This window comes from Melanostigma gelatinosum, assembly GCF_949748355.1.
Source record: "Melanostigma gelatinosum genome assembly, chromosome: 7".
Lineage (NCBI taxonomy): Eukaryota > Metazoa > Chordata > Actinopteri > Perciformes > Zoarcidae > Melanostigma > Melanostigma gelatinosum.
The window spans coordinates 21,935,558-21,962,220 of record NC_136640.1 but is presented as its reverse complement, the minus strand read 5'-3'; the positions used below and the strand labels follow the sequence as shown (position 1 = coordinate 21,962,220).

At 45.2% G+C, this 26,663-nt stretch overlaps 1 protein-coding gene across 1 annotated transcript; it reads right to left on the bottom strand.

Moving 5' to 3' along the window:
- Window positions 1–19,359: 19,359 nt before the first annotated feature.
- On the bottom strand, window positions 19,360–25,428 carry gpr4 (G protein-coupled receptor 4). Its single transcript, XM_079272720.1, has 3 exons — window positions 25,169–25,428; window positions 22,934–23,198; window positions 19,360–22,523 (listed from the first exon to the last, which is right to left on the bottom strand). The coding sequence occupies exons 1-3, from the start codon at window positions 25,295–25,297 to the stop codon at window positions 21,802–21,804; spliced, it is 1,116 nt and encodes a 371-aa protein (XP_079128846.1). The 5' UTR covers window positions 25,298–25,428; the 3' UTR covers window positions 19,360–21,801.
- Between the last annotated feature and the right edge of the window lie 1,235 nt (window positions 25,429–26,663).

The window sequence follows — 26,663 nt, the reverse complement described above, 5'->3', positions numbered from 1 at the left end:
GTCAGCTAGCTGTCTAAAACGTAATTATAGTTTTTAATTGTCTGTGGAGGGGGGGCAGGATGAATCATATCCTGCTTCTACATCACTCCAGATGTGAAGTTCTCGCTCCTCATGAGCAGCTAATGTGAATGAACATTTGGGCTCTTTCACTTGATTCATTGTCGTAGGAAGCCAAGAGTTATCGGGAAAACAGCCGCTATTTCTCAGTGAGATTGGAAAGCGTAGGTCACATTTCCATATCAAAAACATGCCTTTTCCATCTCCCCTCCGGAGAGCATTTGATGAAGAGGGGGAGCATGTGTCTGGCCAGCTGCCATTGTTCTGCTGCAGCCGACTGACACGCATCTGTTTCTGTGTTTTTGATGTTAAATTATATTTTTTTGACACTGAAATTAGTCCTCTTGCATTAGCCGGTGATATCAGAGTGACTTTCTGTGTTGGGTTTCGCTAGAAGCTTTATATTTGCACCGCAAATCTCTCAGCAACCCCAGCTGTGTGCAGCATCTTGGAAATCCATGAGGGGATATGCTGTGTCTTCAATGTAGCAGTGAGACTTGCAGAGGAGGTGTCTGGAAAAGACACAGGTTTTGTCAGTGTGGAGATGAGAACAGCCGGCAGCCAGCGGGATCATATTACACAGTAACTGCTGGCCGTAAATACAGCCACTACTGCGGTCTGCTGCTACTGTACGTGAGACCCACTTGTCAATACTAGTCACATCTTACTACCTGCTGAGTTGCACTTAAGTGTTCAAACATACGTATAATGATGAGGTTATCAAGCTGCAAGCAAAAGAGATAACATCATCTCAACACAAACTACTTTTTCTGCATACAGATCTACACTCAATTAGATAAGTTGTTCACATTTCTTGAACTTTTAGTTTTCAAAACATTAACATACCCGTAATTTCTAAATGGACACAATTAACGAAACAGAGTTATAAAGGTTATGTATAAATTGATAAATGATGATGTCAGAAACTAACCATTATGGCAGCAATAAAAAAAGTTTAGAATCGGCTGTATTTGTCGTATTAATCCTCAAACATGGCTGATAAAATGTCAAAAGTGATGGTCAAAGTAGTAGCCTTAAAGGTGACATATGATGCACATTGTCAGGTTCATACATGTATTTTGGGTTTCTAAAAACATGTTTCCATGCTTTAATGTTATAAAAATACATTATTTTACTCATATACAGGTGAATACACCTGTATGCACCCTCTGTCTGAAACGCTCCGTTTTAGCACCTGTCTCTTTAAGACCACCTCCCGAAGAATCCCACTTTGCTCTGATTGGCTTGTGAGAAAAAATATGGTGCACTTTTGCAACGGTAGTTCTCAAGCAGAAAGCAACCTCCGGTTCTGATGAGTTCTTAAACCTGCACTCGCTCCACTGACCATCGGCTGCAAAAAGAAGTCAGATTGTATTGGAGTCTGTGAGAAAATGATGTGTGACTTCTCACATTATCTTGTCCCTCAATGAACATTGTAAACATGAGTTTATGGTCTCAATCTCTAGCTTCAAGTCTTCTTAAATTCAGCATGATGTTCATTTCGTAAATGATGGTCCATTTAGAGTCAAATAGACCATGAAGCCTATGACCTATGTCTAAAGCTTTAGAGCTGGGGCTACTGTGATTGACAGGTCATTGCTGCTACCAGAGACGTATACGGCGTCTCTACGTCCCTCCTCCGCATTCCAGATGGTAACTTCCGTTCACTGGTTGCAAAACGCCAAGATGGCGGCGTCCAAATTTCCGAAATCGTGGCTTCAAAACGTCAGTCCACAAACCAATGGGTGACATCATGATGACTCTGTCCAATTCCACTTGAGAACATGTCTTATGTTCTCAAGTAGTGGGTGGAGATACTCAGATGGGTGAAGGTATATTCTAACGAGTCTGCATGTGACATAGGAAGAGGAGTCAAATCTGATTGGCTTGCGGAATCACATGTGTTCTGTTCTAGGAAAAAATAACTGGTCTGTCCCGTTTATGTCACGGGAGTTCACGGGTAGGACCCAAATGCAGACCACAGGAGACAAAGTCCAATGAAACAGGTTTATTTGGTAGACAAGTGGGTGGCTGGTGTGAGTCCCGTGGCTCGACACCGGGGGCTGGTAGCTCGACGGTGTGATGTCCCGTGGCTCGACACTGAAGAGTTGACAGATCGACGGTGTGATGTCCCGTGGCTCGACACCGGAGAGTTCGTAGATCGCCCAGTACTTTCCACCCGTAGCAGAGAGGAGAGAGATTAGCACAGGAAGATACCATGGGGTTTACTCACGACACGGCGGACGCTACCGAGGCAGAAGACAATACAGACTGACGCCCCAAGCCTGCAGGCCCGGGCTTATATGCTGCCGGGTAACGAGCCAGATTGTCCGCAGCTGGCATCCATCAGAGCGGTAGCAGTGGGAGGAGTCTGGAGGCAGGTCCGAGAAAACACCAAGCACATGGCATAACAAAACACACACAGGGGAATGACAGACACATGAGGAGAGGAGATTGGAGGGGAAACAGAGGTAACCACACAGTGGGTCAGACAGGGATCCTGACAGTACCCCCCCCTCAACGGGAGCCTCCAGGCGGTCTGCCAGTCTTGTCCGGGTGCCGTCGATGAAAATCCCGAACGAGAGTGGGGTCGAGGATCCTAGACCGGGGCACCCATGAGCGTTCCTCAGGACCGTAACCCTCCCAGTCCACGAGGTATTGGAAACCCCGACCCCGAGGGCGAACATCCAACAGTCTGTTGACCGTATGCGCTGGACCTCCGTCGATGAGTCGGGCGGGTGGTGGGGGTCTGGCCGGAGGGCACAGGGCACAGGTGGACACCGGTTTGATCAGCGACACGTGGAACGTCGGGTGGATCCTCATGGATGAGGGAAGCTTCAGACGAACTGCGGACGGGTTGATAATTGCCTGGACCGCAAACGGACCGATGAACCGGGGAGACAACTTCCGGGATTCGGTCCGTAATGGGATGTCCCTGGCGGAGAGCCACACCATTTGACCGACTTGGTAATGTGGAGCAGGGATGCGGCGGCGATCCGCAAAACGCTTATTCTGTTCCGCCGTGCGGAGAAGGGCGGCCCGGGTCTCCCTCCACACCTTCCTACAGCGACGAAGGTGGCGCTGCACTGAGGGAACAGCTATCTCCACCTCCTGGGCGGGGAACAGAGGTGGCTGGTAACCCAGGGAGGCCTCGAATGGAGTGTGGCCCGTAGCCGATGATGTATGGGAGTTGTGGGCATATTCCACCCAAGGCAGGTGAGTACTCCAGCTGGAGGGATTCGATGCTGCCACGCAGCGGAGGGAGGCCTCGAGCTCCTGATTAAGCCTCTCCGTCTGCCCGTTGGACTGGGGGTGGAACCCCGAGGACAGACTGATGGTTGCGCCGAGGGCCCGGCCGAAGGCTCTCCAGACCTGGGATACGAACTGCGGGCCTCGGTCCGACACAATGTCCACCGGGATCCCATGCAGACGGAACACCTGGCTGACCATGATATCCGCTGCCTCCTGAGCTGAGGGAAGCTTGGGCAGAGCGAGGAAGTGAGCCGCCTTGGAGAAGCGGTCAACCACCGTAACGATGACCGTGTTTCCATGAGAGGGTGGCAGGCCCGTGACGAAGTCCAGGGCGATATGGGACCAGGGACGATGAGGCGCCGGGAGGGGTTGCAGCAAGCCGGCGGGAGGTCGGTGTGACGCCTTATTGCGGGCACAGGTTGAGCAGGCGAGGACAAAGGCTCTAGTATCGGCCTCCAGCGATGTCCACCAAAAGGTTCTCCGAAGCAGATCAATGGTGCGTCTGACGCCAGGGTGACAGGAGAACCGAGAGGTGTGCGCCCACTGGAGCACTTGGGAGCGTGCGGACAGGGGAACAAAGAGGCGGCCGGGAGGCCCGCCTCCGGGATCTGGCTGGGTTCGGAGAGCGTCCTGCACCACTGATTCGATCTCCCAGGTGAGAGCGGCTGCCACACAGGTTGTAGGGAGGATGGTCCCAGGACTGGAGGAGCGACCCTCGGGAGAGAACTGGCGAGAGAGAGCATCAGGCTTGGTATTCTTGTGGCCTGGGCGGTAGGAGATGGTGAAGTCAAACCGTCTGAAGAATAATGACCACCGAGCCTGGCGAGAGTTTAACCGCTTGGCCGTCCGAATGTACTCGAGGTTCCTATGGTCTGTCCAGACCACGAACGGATGAACAGCCCCCTCTAGCCAGTGTCTCCACTCCTCGAGAGCCAGCTTAATTGCCAGCAGTTCCCGGTTTCCCACATCGTAGTTCCTCTCTGCTGGGTTCAACCGGCGGGAATAGTAGGCGCAAGGGCGCAACTTCGAGTCCGAGTCCGACTGTTGAGACAGGATGGCCCCCACACCTGTGTCAGAGGCGTCCACCTCAACAACGAACTGACGGGTGTCGTCGGGCTGAATCAGGATGGGGGCGGAGGAGAACCGTTCCTTGAGGAGCTTGAATGCCCGACCGGCCTCCGGTGTCCATACAAATATGGTCTTGGAAGAGGTGAGCCCAGTGAGCGGGGCTGCGAGGTTACTGTAGTTCCTGATGAATCGACGGTAGAAGTTGGCAAACCCCAGAAACTGTTGGAGCTGTTTCCGGGAGGAGGGAGTCGGCCACTCAGTTACCGCCTTGACCTTTTCTGGATCCGTTCTTACTTGACCCCTCTCAATGATGAATCCCAGGAACTGAACTGAGGTCACATGGAACTCACATTTCTCCGCCTTCACAAACAGTTTGTTCTCCAGTAGGCGCTGGAGGACCAACCGAACGTGGCGCTGATGCTCCAGAAGGTCCGCAGAGTAGATGAGGATATCATCGATGTACACGAACACAAAACGGTTCAGGAAGTCCCGGAGTACGTCGTTTACCAACGCCTGGAAAACTGCTGGGGCATTGGATAGTCCAAACGGCATGACCAAGTACTCGAAGTGACCGAGGGGGGTGTTGAACCCCGTCTTCCACTCATCTCCTGCTCGGATCCGCACCAGGTGGTATGCATTGCGAAGGTCGAGCTTGGTGAAGATTGTGGCTCCAGACAAGGGTTCAAACGCAGAATTAATCAGTGGCAGAGGGTACTTGTTCCGGGTAGTGATGCTGTTCAGACCCCGATAGTCGATGCAGGGCCGGAGGCTCTTATCCTTCTTAGAGACAAAGAAGAATCCAGCTCCGAGTGGTGATGAGGACGGGCGGATGATTCCAGCCCTCAACGACTGTGAGATGTATTCCTCCATGGATGCCTTCTCCGGCCTAGACAGGTTATATAACCGACTGGAAGGAAGCGGAGCGCCCGGGTGGAGGTCAATAGCGCAGTCGTAGGGACGGTGAGGTGGTAAGGAGAGGGCCCGGCTCTTGCTAAACACTTCCCCGATGTCATGGTAGGCGGTGGGCACGGAGGCGAGATCTGGCAAAGGCTCGTGATAGTCCTGGGGAGGTCCTCCAGGGGGTTGCGCCGATCTTAGGCAGTTAGCATGACAGTCGGGGCTCCATGCGGCAATCCTCCCTGCCGCCCAGTCAATCCGAGGGTTATGGGTGGTGAGCCAAGGGTGGCCCAGAACTAGGGGGTTCTGCGGAGAAGGAAAAACGTAAAACTGAAGTCTCTCTCTGTGATTACCGGACAGGATGAGCTGCAGCGGCTGGGTCCGGTGAGTGACTCGGGCTAGGAAGCTGCCGTCTAGGGCATTGACCACTAGCGGACGCTCTAGTCTCTCCAAGGGAATCTGGACTCTGGCGATAAACTCTGTGTCCATGAAATTCTGTTCTGCTCCAGAGTCCACCAGAGCCGAGAGAGAGAGAGAGCGAGAGTGCAGCGAGAGAGATGCCGGCAACAACAGTCTTGGTAGGGAGTCTCGAGAAGGCTCGGGTCCGCTCACCAGTATCCCAACCTTTACTGGCGAGCGCCCCCGTTTGACCGAACCGGACAGGAGGAAAGGGAATGTCCCAGGCGGCCACAGTACAGGCACTCGCCTGCTCTGATCCGCCTATCTCTCTCCCGTGGCGAAAGGTGGGCACGCCCGAGCTGCATAGGCTCCTCCTCCGGCGTGGAAAAGGGGACCGAATCCCAAGCCTGAGGCCCTCTCCGCTCCTCCGGATAGGCTGACGCCGGAGCACGCAGGCGGAAGCTGGAAGAGGGCGATGTCACGGGTGATGCCCCTAGGGACCTGTAGTTCCTCTCACGTCGCCTCTGCCGCATCCGATTATCCAGCCCGATCGAGAGCTTAATCAGCTCCTCCAACGAACCGGCCTTATTACAGGTTGCCAGTTCATCCTTCATGGCTTCGGATAGTCCGTGAAGGAAAACTCCCCTGAGCGCCGTCTCTCCCCACCCGGACTCGGCGGCGAGAATGCGGAAGTCCACTGCGTGTTCTGCTACACTCGCCTGACCCTGTCGCAAGCGGAGGAGGCGTTGAGCTGCATCCTCGGAGTCCACTGGGTGGTCGAAAACCCTCCTCAGATCCTCCACAAAGTCGACATAATCCACAAGATTAGGCTGGTCGATGCTCAGTGTGTGCGTGGCCCAGTCCAAAGCCCTTCCCCGCAGTAAGCCGACCACGTAAGAAACCCTGGACCTGTCTGAGGCGAAAATCTGGGGCTGTCGGTCAAACACCTGCCTGCATTGAAACAGGAAGCCCCGGCATCTCCCCAGCGTTCCGTCATAGGGCTCCGGAGGTGGCACGGGGGACTCCCGAACCGGCGGGGCGAGGCCTGGAGAGGGGAGTGCAGGTGATGGGTCCGGGGCTGGAGCCGGCTGAAGCTGGCCTGTCCGAACCAGTCCCTGCAAGATGCGGCCAACCTCAGAGACCTCACCTGCCATGGATTGCAGGGCTTGACGCATCTCCATGAGCATCTGCTGGTGTGCCTCCAGCTGCGTGCTATGTCCGGCCAGCGTAGCTGCTCCTGTGGTCGCTGCGTCCATTTTATGGTCAGTCTGTTCTGTCACGGGAGTTCACGGGTAGGACCCAAATGCAGACCACAGGAGACAAAGTCCAATGAAACAGGTTTATTTGGTAGACAAGTGGGTGGCTGGTGTGAGTCCCGTGGCTCGACACCGGGGGCTGGTAGCTCGACGGTGTGATGTCCCGTGGCTCGACACTGAAGAGTTGACAGATCGACGGTGTGATGTCCCGTGGCTCGACACCGGAGAGTTCGTAGATCGCCCAGTACTTTCCACCCGTAGCAGAGAGGAGAGAGATTAGCACAGGAAGATACCATGGGGTTTACTCACGACACGGCGGACGCTACCGAGGCAGAAGACAATACAGACTGACGCCCCAAGCCTGCAGGCCCAGGGCTTATATGCTGCCGGGTAACGAGCCAGATTGTCCGCAGCTGGCATCCATCAGAGCGGTAGCAGTGGGAGGAGTCTGGAGGCAGGTCCGAGAAAACACCAAGCACATGGCATAACAAAACACACACAGGGGAATGACAGACACATGAGGAGAGGAGATTGGAGGGGAAACAGAGGTAACCACACAGTGGGTCAGACAGGGATCCTGACAGTTTAATGGAAAAGACGGTTGGTTGATGGTTCAGAGTTCAACAAGCGTCTGCCTGTTGAGCTCTGAACCATCAGAGCAAATATGCGCAGGAGTAATGACAACCCTCAAAGCAAAAAGTGCCCCAGTAGACAACAGTGTTTGACTGTATTGTGATCTATACTGCAGTTATAGCACCTCGACTGGACCATAACACGGTAATTAAAGCTGAAATCTCTGTTATTCATAACTGTGGTCGTACTATCTACAGTACCACATACTTACGACTATGTCGCGATTCAAGCTTTTAACAGATACTTATTAAACAGTTTAGCTCTTAAGCGTGAGTTAATCAAGTCTGTGTCATTGAGTGGATGCAGCCGCAATATTTAGCACCATTAGAAAAACATGAGCTTAATATTCATGTGAAATAATTGTTACAATAATGATCTTCATTTGCTTTAAATGTGAGTGTAACATTTGATCCGGTTTAGGTTGCCACCACCGAGTGGAACGATGATATTTGGAAGAGGAAGAATCTTTTTATAAAAACTGAACATCAAATATAGTTTGATATGAATTATTGTCATTGCAATATACAGCAATAGACATCTACTATTGGTACTGCTCAGTAATGACACTACATATCTGGCTCTACATACACTGGATGGTGCTCTTGCACAAGTTTCAGTACATCACATATCCAAACTGCACAAGTGAGTGCAGCGCTGCAGTGCTCAAAGCGCGAGAGCCAGGAAATGTATCCTTCTCAAAAAGATAATGATGCTGGGGCTTTATTCCACTCGTATGTGCATGTTCCTCGAAGAGAAATTCACTTAAAGCGTAGACTGAAGGTCTTCCAATATTGACTGTGAATTGAACATATTACCTGGTTCTTGATGATTTACATCTGTTCTGATACAGTAGATTAGACACGTGAGTGTTAAAGTGCTGTTGGGGGGGGGGGGTGTAATGGGGGGGGGGGGGTGTAATCACGACCGTCAATAGATGATGTTCTTTTACTTTACCACACCCGTTTGTTTGTTCAGCATCGGTCCAGCCTGGGTACCGTGAGAAAGTTTGTTCTCATTGGTTCTTCACAGAAACAAATCAAGAAAGGACTCATTTGTCCTGTATTTGTCCTCAGCTCACATTACACATTACACATTAATATCCTTAAATTGTAAATTACATATATTAGCATATACAGTTTCTTAGTTTTTTTTGCCAATAACAGAGCTTTCCTCTTCGTATTTTTGCATAACTATCTTCTGTTTTACATATATTTAATCAGCATTCTTTTTTTCTTCTTCTGAGGCGAAATTAGTAAGATAGCGTGTCACTTTTTTCATTTCACGAATCAATTAATGAATTCTAGAGGGGGGGGGGGATTTCCCACCCTACAAATCCTGAGGGTTGAAAATGCAGAATACTGACAGGAAGTGCAGGGCTTAACTGCTCAGAATAAGATTACAACAAATGAACAGTGGGGTCAAACAATATAATTATATCTCTTGCCGAAAATAAGCCTGGTTATTGGCTTCGTGATGAGATCATTCTGAGCAGAAAATAAACCAAAGCAGAATCACTGATCGGAGAAAAACTGGAGCCCCGTCTGAGGGGGAATTTTGTTTGTAAACAGGAAATGTGATGAGATTCTTTGCAGATGATTGAGGTTGTTTGTTTTCTCGAGTTTTACTTTGGACGTTCTCCTCCGTGCCTACTGGTTTACACTGTTCCAGTCTGGACACAATCTTGCTGAACCCTCTGTTCATAAACAAAGGTCACAGCTCTGCAGAGGTAAAACATCCTGGGTGTGGGGGGGCTGCTGGGGGTTCACTTTCACTCCCTGGCGGTTCAGAAATGTAAACCTGATCTGAAACAGACCAATAGAAACAGAAAGCAATGCGTCATATTCTGAAAACTACATCCATCGGAGGGGCATAATAATACGCAAACAAAGGCTGAAATGCCAACGAAGAAGGCTCAGATCCCACATCAGATGAACCCAATAGGGACAGCAACGAAATAAACCTTTAAACCTTATCTTAACTCCAGATTCTATGAATATATGCCGAGACCTCGAAGCTGTGGGCCCCTCTGGTTGCACCTGCTCCAGCTGAAGAGATGCTGAGTTGAATTGGGAGCAGAGCGATAGTCACACAGCGCTTATATGTTGCAACTGTGTGGACGTGCAAGAGGCCAGTGCAGGGCAAACAGGGCGTGAAGAAAACTTCACAACTGCGCATTCGCTCTGGGATAATTCTAGTAACGAAAGCTCTTAGAGGGCTACGCCTATACTCATAGAACCTGGAGTTACGAGACATAACGAACCTATCGGACCCTGACAAAACAAAGCTAGTTATTTCCCTCTGCGCCAAGTCAATGCTATGCGAGGCCAACCATGTCCTGACTCCAGCTCTGGACTTTATGCAAAGATATATGATCTATATAGATCTTCGTAGAGTAATTCCCTAAATGTTGCACTCTAATTTGTAACTAAAAGCAACAGCGAATAATATAATTCATGATTTTCTGTAAGTAAGCCAACATTACTTCAGAATACCTTCAAGTTATTGTGTCTTTAGAGTTTGCTTGAAAGTCACTTAATTTGCAACTAGTTTAAGGTCCAGTTGCCACTACAAGCCATTTGCATTGTGCTTTAGCAAGATGCTGAACCCTGATCACTGCTGCTTCTGTCGCTGTGCTTTTTACCTCTTCGGTTTGTGTTAACTTGTCTGTAATACGCCTTTGTTCAAAGCAGAATGTTTGTCTCACACCAGGAGAGGCACAGTGTGAAAATACCAGCCTACAGATGTTAAGACAGTGTTCCTAAAAAACATACATAATGTTTTCAAATCATAGTAACTGTCTATCAGGGTTCACCTTGATTTAAAACGGCAACTCATAAAGGACAGAAGTTCCAATGTTTTCTTTATTGATTGGACATAAAAGCATTGACATTTTTGCAACCCTTGAGATTTTTCAGATATGTATGTTGAGGTTTTTTTTGTGTGGTCACTAATGGTTGAAATGATGCAATTTTGACAGAAAAACCTAAAATGTGCCCTTTTTTCCAGTTTATCTAACATCAGAACATGCTGGTTTTGCATTGGTTTCAACAAACCCAAAGGAATTTCCTCATCTCACAGAACAGCGTGTGACGCTTCACATGAATAAAATATGTTATCAAATCATCTTTAAATAAATCTCTCTGTCAGATTCTGTCTTCAGCAGAGCTGTGACTCAGCATCGCCTCTGAACAATAGCGTGGGTGTTTCCATTGACGAGGTACGTTTTAAAGAGTAACCCACCCACACTCTCCATTGGTGTGTGTGTGTGTGTGTGTGTGTGTGTGTGTGTGTGTGTGTTAAATGAAAGGTTTGTCTGAGAACAATACTCATATGCCCATGCAGTATATATCAAAAGCTCCGATGGTCACTTTAATCGATTTCTCGGTCCATACAGGCCACAAGGAGCTCCCTTAAAGCAACTTCAACATGAGGGATGGGGGATAAAATCCACAGTCTGTGAAAATATCAATTCCAAAGTTCAACCAATGCAGATATAAGCCTTTAGTCTGAGTTACAAAAATAAAGCAGGTATCTTCCAAACAGTCTTATCAGTATAAAAGTTCAATCCCTTTGCTGCAGATCAGCACAGAAACGCTGTCCGAGGAAACACAAACAGACTTCAACAGATACTCATTTGATCAGAATCACAGTCTCAATTCCAAGACCTCGGACCCGGTCTTGTTCTGATTCCCAGTGTCTAATCGCCCCACTCCTCCCACATTCACAGACCCTGAGCTGACACAGCTGGACTCTCACTTGACTCTCTCACCACCACGGGGTCTATCTGTTAACAGGAAGTGGGCTGGCTTTATGCTTCAGGGCCCATTTTCTTATTTCCTCTTTGGGCCAGCCAATCAGAGCGGGATGGACACTCGAGAACAGACCCCCAGCTCAGACTGTTGGGAAACATCTGCGGGCATTAGCGAGGGCGTCGGACATATTTAATATCAACCCAAGATAAGTGAAGCTACTGGGTCACGACTGCTATTGGTCTGACCCGCCGATAAAAGAGGGACACTTATACAACTCTTTTTAAAAAAATTTTAAATGACTGATCTTTAAAATGTCTAAATTCTTAAGTTGTGTTGGTTTAAATTACATGTCAGCAAAACTGAATGCGTCGTTGTTTTCATTGACATTTGGCCCCGTTGTTGATGTGTTGCCACTGTGACTGATCACTGTGATCAGTCGAAAAATGGCGGTGGAGTTCGGTAAATCTGGGAAACAAACACGGTTTAATGTGAAACTACGTCGGGCTAACATGTCATGAACTATATGTGATTTAACTTTCAACAGTTTTATTTTGCTGAATGAGGTGAGAAATAGCAGAGCAAATTGCAGCATTTGACCAAAAGGCAGAGAAGCAGTGTTGGGATTACCAGGAATGGGGTTATAGTGAATGAGAAGGCCGTTAACCTGGTAAGTGGTTGAGTGTGAGAGACTGGGCTTGAGATGGTGTGAATAGGAATGGGACAGCACTTTGCTGCAACATATCAAGGTTACCATGAAAACGACAAAAAATATGATGTATAATTGTGTGTCTTCGTTTTATACTTTGTACTCCCTGATTTAAACGTCTTCAGGCTCTTTTCTCACGAGATGAGAGGTAACTTCATATCATCTATTTACTCGTTTTTGTCAAAACAGCTTCAATGACAAAATCAAATATTTGATGAATAAATCAAATATTTTATGAATAAATCAAATATTTTATGAATAAATCAAATATTTGATGAATAAATCAAATATTTGATGAATAAATCAAATAAATATTTCTAATTTCATGTTTATTTTTTGTTCCATCTTTAACCCTTAATGTTTCTGTGTAAATTTAATAAGACAGGCTGAACACACGTGAGCCGTCCTCTCTTTTTTTTGACGTCTCCACGCGTCCACTGGTTAACCCGTGTTTAACGTCACATTGCAATGATTTGTGGGTAATTCCCTCAGGCAAAGTCAGCATACTATGCTGACTTACAGAAAGGGTTCATAAAGGGCTCAAAATGTCTGCCAGAGAGCCCTCAAACACGTGATGATTTGTCAGTAGGATAGAACTAAACCCTCACGGACTTCGCGCGCCTCAAAGTCTGTGAGTCTGTAAGGGTGGAGATTGAGATTGGGCCAATCACAATGAGATCATCTGTAATGTATCTGCCTGTTTTACACTCTTTGACCAGCAGGCGGTGTCGTGTGCGAACCAATTTGCTAGACCTCTTTATAGCATAATGAGTTTGGGGGACAATATATATAGAGGTGGGGAAATGCCAGATGGACAAGCTAGCCGCAGGATAGCTCATACTCTGGACGTCCAACAGGTGAGCAGGGCGCCGACGTGCTCAATATTTGAATACGCTGTGAGATGGGCGGGGCTGACCCGTGTGTGAATATGCATGCAGAAGGCCTGAGATTAGTCCAATTGTTGCTAGCTGTGAGTAAATACAGGTATACGAGTAATAATATTAGACTATCTATGCATTTTTTTCAACCAGCTTCATCATTAAACTGACTCAGTTTTGTACTAGCAATATGAATTCATACATTTAGTTGGTCTCAAGTTGGACTGTAGCATTTTCTGTTCCTTTTCTTGTTATGTTTTGATTCGTATGTTGAAGTTGTTGAAGCATATGAAGGAGGTAGGCTTCTTCTGTGAGATAAATATGATAGAGAATGTAGTGTAATGTTGACTTCCTTCAGCTAGTGGCTCAGTGTACTCAATGCTGCGTTGGATAGAATGTAGATCAGTGGACTGCATTGTTCGCGGAGTGTAGTTTGCAATGCTCCCTTGTAATAAATGTGGCAGCTTATTTATGTTGAGTGATATACGTTTACAATGCTTCACAAGGTCGGTTTCTTGACATGCATCCTTCTTTACGCAGCGATTCTCATTCCCACATTTGGTGGGATATTACACAATCATGTGACGTTAAATATGTTTCCCAGCTCACGGGGTCATGAGATAACGCAACAATGTCACGAGAAGCCTGATCGCAAACATTAGGAAACAATGAATTCATTCTTACTTACATAAGGATAGGATGTGTTTGTTCCCCCCTCTTCTCTTTCACCAGAGATTTGAGGCTCAATGAGAAACTGCTGAGTGTCTTCACTCCAACATGAAGAACTGTGACATAAACCTTTCTTAGATTTGGTTCTGAGCATGTTTGGTCATTTGAATGGTCTCTTTATTGTCATTTAAGCCATTTATAAACACAATAACTATGGAATGGAAACTCTTTAAGGGAATGAAATTACTTTACAGTACCCCGAAGATATTTAGAAATGTTTGATATGGAGGAACTATGTGATTATCTTAATCCATGAACACAAAACATACTTTTTGGCTTACAAGTGTCTGTAAAAAATGCCAGGTCACGTCGAACAGTTTAGCCAACCTTTTTAAATCAGTAAGGAAAAAAAGGTAAATTCTCTAAAGTGACTTTAGCTTAAAATGGACAGAATATATTTCAAAATTCGTCATATATTCATCATACAGTATTACAATTTACCCTTTATATTCCTGGGCTGCACTGTGCACAATGTGCATGTCTCTCTCTCTCTCTCTCTCTCTCTCTCTCACTCTCTCTCTCAAGTTCATTGGTAGAGAGGCAGCGAGGCGGTGGAGAAGACGATGACGGAGGTTCAATGCCAGATGTGAGTCAGACTTCAGAACATTGTGACTTCATGAAAGCTAAAGCAGAAACATCCATTGTTTCATTTCCCTTCACCTCTTATCTTATCAAATACCAACATGCACAGAGCCATACTGCACATGGGAATATAGGTTTCCACACAATACATCCATACACACACTTACAGTCTTACACACACTGGGCAATGGACAGTATTTTGACAGGCTTTTTGTCCATGGTCCTGATACAGTCTTGTCTCCATGGCAGCTTTTCTTTTATTTTTGGCATATTTGCACACGGCTCTTGGTCCTCACAAAGAATAAAGGGACACGCACATAAAGGACATGACACACGCTCAGTCTCTGAGACTGTAGCTGCTTGGTAACTCACCGCTCGATACTGGAAGGGAAAACTGTAAATCACGAAAGCAATTTCACCTTGACATGGACACGGGTCTGTTTATTGCTGCAATCAGCAAGATTATATCGAAGCTTCGGACTTTTCTGTTGAAGCAGCCACCATCTGGAAAAAAACTCTTCTTTAGATACGGGACTAGTTGTTTCTGTTGGCCTTTCTCGCTTGTGACGTTGGTAACTGGCATCCTTTAAGACTTATACAACCACTTTATTTATCCCATTAGGGGAAATTATGGTTTGAAATGCACACATAGGACCTACATGCACTGTTGTCATTGTTGTCATTGTGCTGCCGCTAGGGGTGCAGCAGATCATAAATCTCACGGTTCGTTTCACATCATGGTTCTGGGTCGCATTTAACTTTGAGAGATCCCCAGATCATATTTTTTTGCAGATGATACCAATTACCGATCATCAATGATCAATATCGTAAGTCTGTAAACCATCAAAAGTTGAAAATGTTAATTCTTTGTTAAAGTCATCTATCGTGTTTTTTTTCTTCATAAAAACACACAATGTAAATTATTAGGAAATAATAATAATGTGTATTTTTATTGAACATCTTGTCATTGGTTACCAAACACGCCGCTAAATGAAGACACAAATGTATTCAGCACACACGCCTGTAGATTTCCACATTCATGCAAATGCCTGGATCATAAAAGTTGAGGAGCACCACCAGGTCTCAGAGTGCATGATTTATGGATGGTCATTTGCAATTCTCCCTCCGACCTCTTTTTTTTTTTTTACTTACTATGAACCCACGTCCCAGATCCTGAAGGCTCTGTGTGATTCAGTCGCCGTGTATTCGTAATTCAAATGAGCAGTGGCTCCTGATACGAATAATGAGGTTGCGGATTAATTGAATGAATATTAAGGAATTTATTGGGAGGCTTTGGTGGAGTCTGATGTGTACAGGCAGATCCAACTGACCTGATTCAGATGGGACAAACCAGCTCAGTGCAATCTTACGGCTCCATCGTCACCGCCTGAACAGGAAACCATATTATTACCATAATCACACCAAACTATTTTTTACCAGCAACTATCAACCGATCATAATTCATCAATGCCCATGTTTTACTTAACAGTTGTTGCTTAAGTGGGTATTTCCAAAAAAATATTTTGGTTTTTTTTACAACATAAAAAATGGGATAACAATTTAGATTACTTGCATTTTTCTCACGTTCTCAAACATTTCTGACCAAAATAAATATGGCATTAATTACCATATAATCATTGTACGGATGCAGTGATGCCACAGCTAAGACTGCTCATGGCGTATTAAAATAAAAAGCGTTTATTGCACACGCGATAAATGAAAACATAAAACTGTTGCACCTAATTTGAGCTCATCAAAAATGTTGCAGGATCAGGGAAGACAACACTACGCTTTTTTACATTATTATATATATTCCAAATATTAGGAATATTAGGAAGCTGAGGTCGACTCGGCATTATTCACCATCAGTTCCTCTATTTAGTATATTAACGAAACAGTTCATATCTGTTGTCCAATAAAACCTCCGAGTGTGATTCTCACTATGGTGTTTTTAGACAAACCACTGGTTCTCATGGTCTCTTCCAGCTAAAAAACACTTTGATAAGCCCACAGGGGCCGACTCTGAACGCCTCTCCAAACATGTGATAACATTCAAAAGCATACACGCTTGTCAGTCAGAAATCAGGGCCTTTTGTTCTGGACTCCTGCTCCGTTCATGGGGTTTGCTTCCAAAAGCAACGTGAAGTTCTATTTTTACCGTGCTACATTTGCCTGGGCTGTTCAGAGGGGGCCTGGTGACCTGCTTCCTGTGCAAGGATGGAAATACAGCTGAATGAGTTACTAATAAGATTATGACATGCATCTTAAAAATGGATTCTGGGTCACATTGGTCACAGTTGTAGGAGGCATGAACAGCTCACCGTGTGCTACATAGAGGTAGCACACCATTGGAAGTGGGTTCGTTTTGTAGTGTAATTCATGTAATTTCATGTAATTCAAGTGTATTTTAGTGCAAGCTACTTAAAATAGTAAGCAAGTCCTATTGGTGAATTCTATATTTTAATCTTTTATTATAAACCCAAACAGAGGAGAGCAGAGGAACAACGGACAACCAGGATTCCTTAGATTACTGCTAATAATGCAATGATGGTGCAACTATAACCTGTAGACTCTTAAATACACTTAGAAGGCTCTGTTCTTTACTGTGCAACATCATAAAGCTCAAAGCAGGGGTATTCAATTAACATTCAACGAGGTCCATGAGAGAAATTCTTAATGCAAAGGTCTGGAACATCACACTAATGTCTAACTTGTGCTCTGATTTAGTTCCATAAGTAGCCTAGTGGTTGTATTAATGTCCGTCAAATCAAATGAAGACAGTTCAGTTGAATAATATCTCAACAATATCAGTTTTCAAATTGAACTGGATGATTTATAAATATTACATACTCCAATAAGAAATGTTCTTCTCTCATTTCATGTCAAATAAGAGACGCATTTAAAAATAAATTACAAAACAAAAAGCTTTTGAAAAATGTCTTAAAATAAAGTACTTCATTTAAGAAAAATGAATTTCAATGAATTGCCCTGCAGCTTTAAATTCAGTTCATTCAGGTGATGTCACCCAAGAAAACCACGATATTATATTCTTCTTATCTTCGAACAAGTTTGTGTGCAGCGACTTTATCTGTGGTGATTAAACCACTCGTTTCAGCTCTCTTCCTCTCTGTTTACATCATTGTTGTGAAGTGACTTCATGTGTTAGGATTCTGATCATATTTGGCTCTTAGGTTTATTTTTTATTCCTTCATTTCAGATTTAAGTGGGTACGTTTTCTCAAAAGATGTTTGCTATGTCTCGTAGTGATGCTTCACATTACAGCTTTTAATAATCGCCTCGGTCTCTGAACATTTGACGTGTTGGTTCTAAACTGCCCTTGGGCAGAATTAACATATAAGAGTCCGTCCATTCTTGGTTAAAGGCTCTGGTCTCGTTGTCCACTTTTCTCTTTTTGGAGCACGAAATGTGAAATAACTTCTCTGACTCACGTACTTCTCCGACTATTCGGTCTCTCTCCCGTGTGTGTATAGATCTCCATCGACTCACGATGCTCATCGGAATACACATATTTGATTGGCTGAGTAGCATCACGCAATACAATTTAGGAGGCATGTAATCGGTTGGTGTGTTTCCTGGACCGCTGAACGAGTCTGCCTTTTAGTGACCCCTGGCTTAAAGAATAGACAACAGACAACTCCTTTTAAGTAATTAAATATCTTTTTCATTAATCATTAATCTGATGATTGCTTGTTTCTGCTGCCCCCATGTTCGCAAAAAACAAATCAGTAAATGCAATTTAAATAGAAGCACATTTTTATTCTATCTGCAGGTAAAAAAACCTGATTAACTTTGAAACAAATCTGATTTAATTAAGTCAGTGTTGACGACTTGGAGACTTTCTCGCTCGATTTTGCGATAAGTCTAGTGCTGCTAGCTAGTTCTATTGGAAAAGAGTTGGCAACATTGGGTTTTTTAGTTGGGACGATTTAAAAAAGCTAGTGTATACTCCTGCTGGTTTCTCAAGATTACCAACTCTAACTTTAATTGTGCTTTTTAAATTGAATGAACGGTAAGAAGACTACGGGGAAGGACATTGCATCCCTCCATCCTCTGTAACTCCTTCAGTTACTAGCTTTACAGAACCAATCTGTTCCTGCACTGCTGGCAAAATACATCTGGATATCTCATTAAAAACAACAGCACAACCTTCTTTTATGTCCCGGAAGGTGTTTCGGTGTCCTCACCCGAGAATAAATCAGTCTCGTAATGAGCAGGCGGGCCTCTGGTGAGCTGCTATGTATAGGCCTATATATAGCAGAGGTGACCAGTGAAGCATAGAGGGCGAGAGACAATGTTCCCTCAGAGAGGGAGCGAGGTATGTCCTCTCTCCTCCTCCCAAGAACAATAAAGGCGTTTTTCTAGCTCTGTCCTGTCTTCCCTTCTCTCCCCCCCCCCCCCCCCCCCACACACACCTTCATAAACACACTGTCCTGTCCTGTGTAACACAGTGTGAATGCATCCCCCCCATGAGGACGGGTCTTAAATACAACGTTCCCCCTGATGTACGGGGAAACAATGGGAAGGACACACATTGTCAAAGATAAGCACACAAAAAAGCGCACACACGCGACGCCCTCTATTTAAATACACGCAAATACATCAGTGTGCACACACACACACACATGCACAGATCCCTACAGTAAGTCCTTCACGTTATTCATTAGCCGTGCAGCTCATGGGAGTCTAGAACAGGACAAAGTGAAGAGTGAAGAAAGTGACTTTTTGTTGGCAGCATCCCAACACAAAGTCAGCAACTGGAAAGCGTTTGTTCACAGTAGTTACACCAGATTATCCATCCACTTTATTTGGTAAAAGTCAAAGTAAGCGCATCCATGGTGCATCTGTGACCGGGACGTCAAGGGTCACAGTTTGGTTAATCATTTTACATTTTGCCTTTGTCTCGTCTAAATGAGTTTAGCTGAACGTTGATCATCTGTCGGACTTCTTTTTCAGCGAGGTCCTAACATTTTCAGGTTTGAGCAATTTCAGCGTCATCATAACTGAAGGAAATTATGGAGGGAAATTAAAAAGGCCAAACAAACAATCGCAGAACGACACAAAGGTTTTCATATGCATAATTTATTTCTCACTGACATTGTCGATGCACAAATACACATTTTGAAGCCCGGTGCCTCCTCTCTCAGACTGACATGCGGATGCACAACAAAAGCAATGGTACACGGCAGCGTTTAGGGCAACGCCGACCAGCTGAAAGTGTACAGAAAATCCCCCCCGCCCGAACATCATTGCGCTGACTAGAGGAGTGCTTTCATGCCACGACAACATTAAAGAAAGAGGTGTTGCTGGGGATCACCAAGTCGCTTTCCAAAACATTTCTAACCCTACAAAGTGAATTGATGGCCAGTGGAACTGCAACATGAACACTTGTTGTCAATCCAAATGAAACCACTGTGTGGGCAGGGAGTTATTTCAGCCATAATACTTAATACTTTATAAGTATTTATGTTGTTGTTATAGATGTGTGAACATAAAGCAGGACATTCTGTATGTAAACAGACAATTTGTTCAAATGTCATTTCCACAGATTTGAAAAAAACGCTTAAAAAAAAAGAAATGGAGAGTTTGAACTGAAGATCCGCTGAACTTGATTTTGTAAGTTGAAGATGCCTTTCGCTCTGACGGCTGTGTACAGTCTGCAATGACACTTTCTTTATGTAGCAGCCATTAAGTTGAGGGGATCCCAATTGTTGAGTGCCAAAAAAGAAAAGAAACGTTTTGGTCACTGTGTGGGGTTTACTGTAAAAACAAGTAAAAACAAACAAGCTGCCAACTAGGAAAAGGAAGATCTCTTAAGTCAGTGTCATGTCAAATCATGGTGAATGTTTGTTTTTTTATTCAATCCCTGACGCCTCTCACTTTACATCAGGACTTCAAAAGTCAATATGTGGCAAAAAAATGGCAGCGAATGCGTGTTGTTGGTCAAAATAGTCATATTTATAATAATAACAATCAGCTTCACGTACCAAAAGAGACATACGCTCAATGTAAATTTTAAGTTCACTACAGATGGTTTTAGGTGGATTTTAGGTGGATATCCAGAGAAGTATTTCTTAATTTCCTCACCACACTTTGGACATTACAGAGAAGTTTCTCTTGAACCGTTTCCCTTGGAGTGTCACTTGAATCAAGACTGATCCAAATCCTTCCTCGAAGGAGAAGGAAGATCTGAAAGCTTTGTTGTGAGATTTGTGTGACGAGAAAAGAAAAGACAGTGTGCTGTAACGATTGAGGAAGTTTGAGACAGTTAAAGTTCAAAGTTAAAGGAATGTAAACAGTATCAGGTCAACCTTTGGGCATGCATTTACCGAAGCCCAACCATGTCGTTCGGATTCAATCAGGTTGAGAAATGGTTTTCAGGCAACACAGTTTCAGTTAAGGCTGTTTTTCTGCTCTACGGTGCTCTCAACATAATGTGGTTGCAATAACTGATGCATTTGACTTTCAAACCACGCTGAATGAAAGCTTTGGTTGAGAATGTTCTGTCATCTTGGAGTTCTGATTCATTTCGCTGCCTTTAAAAATGTAAAGAGAAAAAAACATTGCTCACATAACGTAAGAGACACTTCTACTATAAGACTTCTTGTTATCACAGTTTAGAAGCTGAGGTACTTCATAAGGCTTCACGACGTTTTATTGACCAGTAATCTACAACCTCCTTTTTTTACCCTTCTGCCCTTCTTCCACAATCCAAAATGGTGCATTTGTGTGTCAAATCTCAATCTCTTACATCTGCCCTCTGTCCAGTTCGGTGTCCATGTAGTCTGAATCTAAAGTGTGTCTCCTCTCAGACCACGAACAATACTCAGCCATGCAGAATGTGGAGCGTTTTAAATAACTCCACTTCAGTATTCAAGAACGTTCCGAGGCATTGTGGATTATTCCTGACACAGTGGGTAGTTGTCCAAGCTGTGTTTGATAATTCTCATTAGCCGCACCGGTGGGACGTCAGCTGGCCTTTTGATCTGTTGGTCCAGACTGACAAAAAATCTACCGGACGGATTGGGATGACATTTGGCAGAAACATTTGTGGTCCACTGAGGCTGAATCCTGAAGACTTTGGTGATCCCCTGACTTTTACATATATCGCCACCGGCAGGTCAACGTTTCCTCAAAACACTTCCTGAGGATATACCTATAAAGCTAACGACTGACTCCTTGTCAGCCTCAGTTGCACTCTGGGATCAATGATAATACAGCATGTTAACATGCTAACATTAGCATGCGGTGCGGCTGTGCAGAGGCTGACAAACTCCAGCTTGAAGTCATGAACGTTATGCCAAATTTGCAACAAAGAACTGAGCCCGACAAGCTGTCTGTCAGATGTGCTGAAACGGTCGCTGTACATCGGATACTCCCTTTTGATTTACAACGTGACCTGTCCTCAAGTGTCACCCTCAGGCCACATTTGTTTGCCCCACTAGTGGTAAAGATTGAACAGTAGCCAAGTAGTTCACCCAACAACTTTGCTTTCTGGTGTGTAAGCATCTCAATCTCACAGGGGCTGCTACCGTGGCTACAGACAATTTTGTCAAGTTTATTTCAGGATGATGTCACTTCCTGACACCGAGGATGGTCATCTGTAGACACTCCTCCTTCAGAGCCACCAGTTCTGTCTTGTAGCTGCTTGTCTTGGCTCCATCAGCGTACACACAAGACTGCTTCTTTGTGGACAGCGGCGTATCCACAGTCACCGAACCGGCGTTGTGCATGTCGCCGTGCGATGGTGAGGAAGAGGAGCCCCTCTTGCAAGCTGCAGAAAGTAAAGCCGAGAGGGCTCGGCCAACGTCGTGCCGAGCCCCCTCGTTGACGAAACAGTACAAGATGGGGTCGGCAACGCAGTTGAGGCTCGTCAGAGCCAACGATACATGGTACGCTGCAAACAAGTTCTCCTCTGAGCCACAGTCACATGGCTTCCTTATAAACATGACGCTCCGCACCAGGAGGAGGATGTGGTACGGTCCGAAGCAAAACAAAACGATCAGGATGAGACTTAGTGCCAGACGCTGAATTTTGGCCTTTTCCTCGCGCTCTGTCGAGACGTTGCAGCGCACCGCCGCCAAGATCCCACGGTAGGCCACCAACATGGCTGTCCAAGGAGCGAGGAAGCCCAGAAATGTCCTGTAGAGGTTCATCCCTGCCACCCAGTCCTGCATGGGGTACTTCTCAAAGCAGAAGGTGTGGTTGAAGCGATCCTGGAAGAGCTCATCGTGGAAGAGGGGCGCAGAGTTGGCCACGATCTCTATTATCCACACCATGGCGCTGACCAGGACAGCTGCAGGAACATCAGGAGAGTAAAACAAAGGAATGAGAAATACTCAACTTTGCAGTCATTTCCATTCCTGTAGCCTCTGTGAATAAGGCTTTACTGTATTGAAAGAAAATAGGGTGTTCTTGGAAAGTCCGCAACTCTCAATCGATTGAGTGACTCCAGCTACCAACCTATGTAATCATTCATTTCAACAAACAGGCCTGAATACCCTCAGCTTTGGACAAATATGTTCTCCATGAGGATAGTACTGACGTTGCTTTTCCTCCCACTAAATGTTTCATTGTAGATTCCTCCATCAGAGTTGCTAATGACATTGCATGACTTATCACCTCTTTAACCAAGCATAATTCGTTTTACGTGAGTTAGTTTTAGGTTACATACATTATCAAAAGCCCATCCCTAATAGAACATACCTGTTTTGATTCGTCGAACCTTGGCAAAGCGCAGAGGATATGCCACGGCCAGGTACCTGTCCAGTGATATACAGCAGAGGAAGGCGATGCTGACGTAGATATTGGTGTAGAAGATGAAGCCGAACAGCTTGCAGCTCTCCTGACCGTGGATCCAGTCATCGTGCTGCAGGAAGTAGTCGATCCACAGAGGAAGAGTGGTGATGTAGAGGAGGTCAGCCACTGACAGGTTGATCAGGTAGATGCCGAGCTCATTGCGTTGCCGTACCTGGAGGGAGGAATGTGATGGAGAAAGGGTTTGGGAGGCAGGAGTGAGAGATGGGAGAGAGATGACAATTTAAATTTAAAGGATCAAATGGATCAAAATGATGGTGCAAAGATAGAGAGGGATACGAGTGTTTTGTTCAGCTTCTGTGCTTTTATATAAAATGTAAACAATCAGGGAAAATATAATGAGTGTTTGTGTTTTCTTTGTATGCAAACCTTTGAAAATGACAATAAAATGACAATGACGTGTGTATTTCGTATCAGCTGCAAATCATTTGGTTTCCTGAATGTCAAGACTTGGAAGAAATGCAAAGTCTTAAATAATGAGGTCTGTACGTATTATTGTTGTTTAGTGTCTCATACAGATGAACATAGTCCATGCCTTAAGAAACAGACACGTGCACTTGGTAATAGACCACAACGAGTGCTTGTAAGTGAGAGGAAGGGAAACCATTTTTTCAGTAGCAGCAGTTCAAGTTGTCCAATGTACGACTTCCATTAATCTTTTCTCATTTGATTTGTCAGCACATGGATTGAAATTCACCCACTAGGAGAATGGTCACATTCAGTATTGATATTACAATTTTAATATTTAGACAGAACTGCCGTGGTAAATAAACAGCGCGCCAAGTATGTCCGTGTTTTGTCATTCCCAAAGCTGGTGGCTCTCAGCAACGCAGTTAATGCTACCGAGCGCCGAAGGCTGTTTGGGGAACTACGATAACCATAATGCACCGAGGCCAGAGCGCTCTGTGCTCCTGCGTGTCGTGCTGTGCTTGGGCCAGGGCTCAACCTGAATTCAGAAAGTTGGAGTTTGAAAGGTGGAGTCGTCGCCCTGATGCCGAGATGGAAGCGAAACAGAATGTTGAAACTTTTAGGAGCTAGTGAACTTGCTTGAATGAAAAGTCAATAACAATTCTGTCCGCTGCTGCCAAAGTAAACTTACCGTCTGTGGGAAACACTGCCAATGTTTTATGATGTATGGGAAAACAAGCCCCAGTGCTCTGTTGACGTGTATGTGGCCAGTAATGTTGCTTGGAAAATGTGTTATGTTACTTATTATTTTAATTTAAAGATGCAATTAGCTACATCACACATTACACGACTCGCTTTCTTCTGTCATTTTCAGAAAACAGCACGTTGTTTAATGAGCAACCAGCCCACAGTTTCAATCCGCTTCACATCACTGTTCATAATGCCATGACATTTTGGCACAGCTTCTGACTTGACTTTAGTTGTTGGGGCATTAGGACAGTGGTGTATCTTGATGCATCATCGTGGCTTCATGTGAGTTTTGATGACAGGTGAAGGAGTTTTGACGTGTGTCATGCACCGCTGGTTGCGTTTTACCCTTAATAAGCTCAGTCTTTTGCGTTTCCAAGCTGTTTCAAATTCTTCTTTTGAACACAAACATTTTTGCATTTGAGCAGAACAAGTAAAGTATTATCACGATCAGTGCGCAGAGCAAGAAATGCAGTATGTGGAGTGGTCATGGCTGGGTCAAACAAACACAGGACTTTCACCCAGGAGACCACTGTTTGTGCACAACGTTACGGAGGGAAGTCTGCTAAAGACGGTTGTTATTTATTCATGCCAGTTACATTGGTACATTACGTTGTTACGTCATCATTTTAACACAAACTATTACGTCTTCTCTAACCTTAACCAAGTAGTTTTGTTGTCTGAACCTAACCAATCGTATCACAACGTCAACCAAGTGGCATTGTGTGTTTCATAATGAACCGTAAATATTTTTACACTTCTCAACGGGTGGGCTAGCTTGGCACTCGCCAGTCCATTTCCTCCACTGCGTTGTGCAGCGACCGGCTCGAGTTCGGCTCGGAAAATGAAAGTGACTGAGCCCTCTGTTCCCGGCGCGACTGTCTGTCGAATGGACCGTCCTCAGTGCATAAATAGCCGACCAAAAGTGAAAGTATTCTCAATGTGTGTGTGTGTGTGTGTCCTCCTCACCTGCATGTAGGCAGCCCACAGGGCCATGCAGTTCGTGGGCAGTCCCAGAACGATGACTATGATGTAGAGCGTTGGCTGGAAGAACTGGTCCACCTTACTGTCCACATCACAGAAGGAGATGTTGCACATTGTCCTGTGTGGAACGCTTTGGGTGTGTTTTGGTCTGTGTGTGTGTGTGTGTGCAGGTGTGTGATATGTATTTAGCAACTCTCAGCTTTGACTGTCCCTCTGTAGTTTCACTTTATTCCAGCTCCAGCAGTTTGACAGTGACATGCCGACTCTGACGTCCTGCTCGGCTACCACGCGGCTGTCCGACATGGAGCAACAGAAGAAAACGGAGCTGTCATTTTCGGGGCATTTCATGGTTCTCCTCTTTTTTAAACCCAGGGGCCTTGGCGTGTCATAATCCTCCCTCGCGCTTCAAAGCCAGGTCTGGCATCCCTCAGCACGGAGGAGAAGAGGAGAAGAAAGGAGGGAGCGAGGGGTAGACTGTGGTGAAATGAAAGCTGCCTTATCGAAGCTGTGCCAGGCCTCCTGCGCTTTAACAGGACCTCATCAATCTTTTAGAGATTAGAGGTCTGCCAGGGCTACTGTAATAAGGAGAGGCTGGACATCAATGTGTGTGTGTGTGTGTGTGTGTGTGTGTGTCCCAAGGTCCTGATGAAACACACAACCCCTCTGGGATGCTCGCTCTAAAACACAGGAATGGCTTCACAGAGCCAACCTGGAGCCGAGAGGCCGTCCGTTTACTCTGGTCTGTACATCTGCAAGAGAGAGAGACACGGACAAAGAGTGAGAGGCTGCTAAATTATGATTCCTTTTAATTAAACGCTTAAACAACAACACTTTGTTTCAGTGGAAACATTTTATTTACCTAAAAATGATAAATCTATTGAAACCGTGAATAAGGTAAATAGGGCAGATTAAAACAGATAATAGGGGACTGTCCCAGCAATTGTTTTACTGTTGTGCCAGGATTTCAATGTTGGATGAGCCAAAGTCATTTTGTGTGGAGCACAGAAGTTAATGCTATTTGCCTTCCTTTGTTGGTTAGACCGCTGAGCAAAAGACTGAATAAAAGCACACACAAACAAATCCTCTACCCTACAGGGGAAACATGTACTATTCTCACAGACAGGTTCTCATCTCATCTCAGCCAACCGCCGTCGTACCCAGTCTGTACTGTGACATCACGTCAGTGGCCTGATGTGATTGGTCCAGACTGAAAACATGACAGTAGCGTAATAAATGTTACTTTAAAACAAAAAACAAAAGTAACAGTAATAGCATATAAAGATTTTAGTTGTCTTTATTGTGTGCTTCTATGATGATTTTAACAATAAAATAAAAGTTAAGAAAATAAATGTTGTACAAGTGGGCGGGCCCAGGCCCCTTAGGCCCGCCCACAATGCCATGCCTTACTGTTGTCTGACAGTATGATGCCTCTGTATGAGCTGGCCTCAGCTCCTTATCAAAGCTGAATTATTCAAACCCA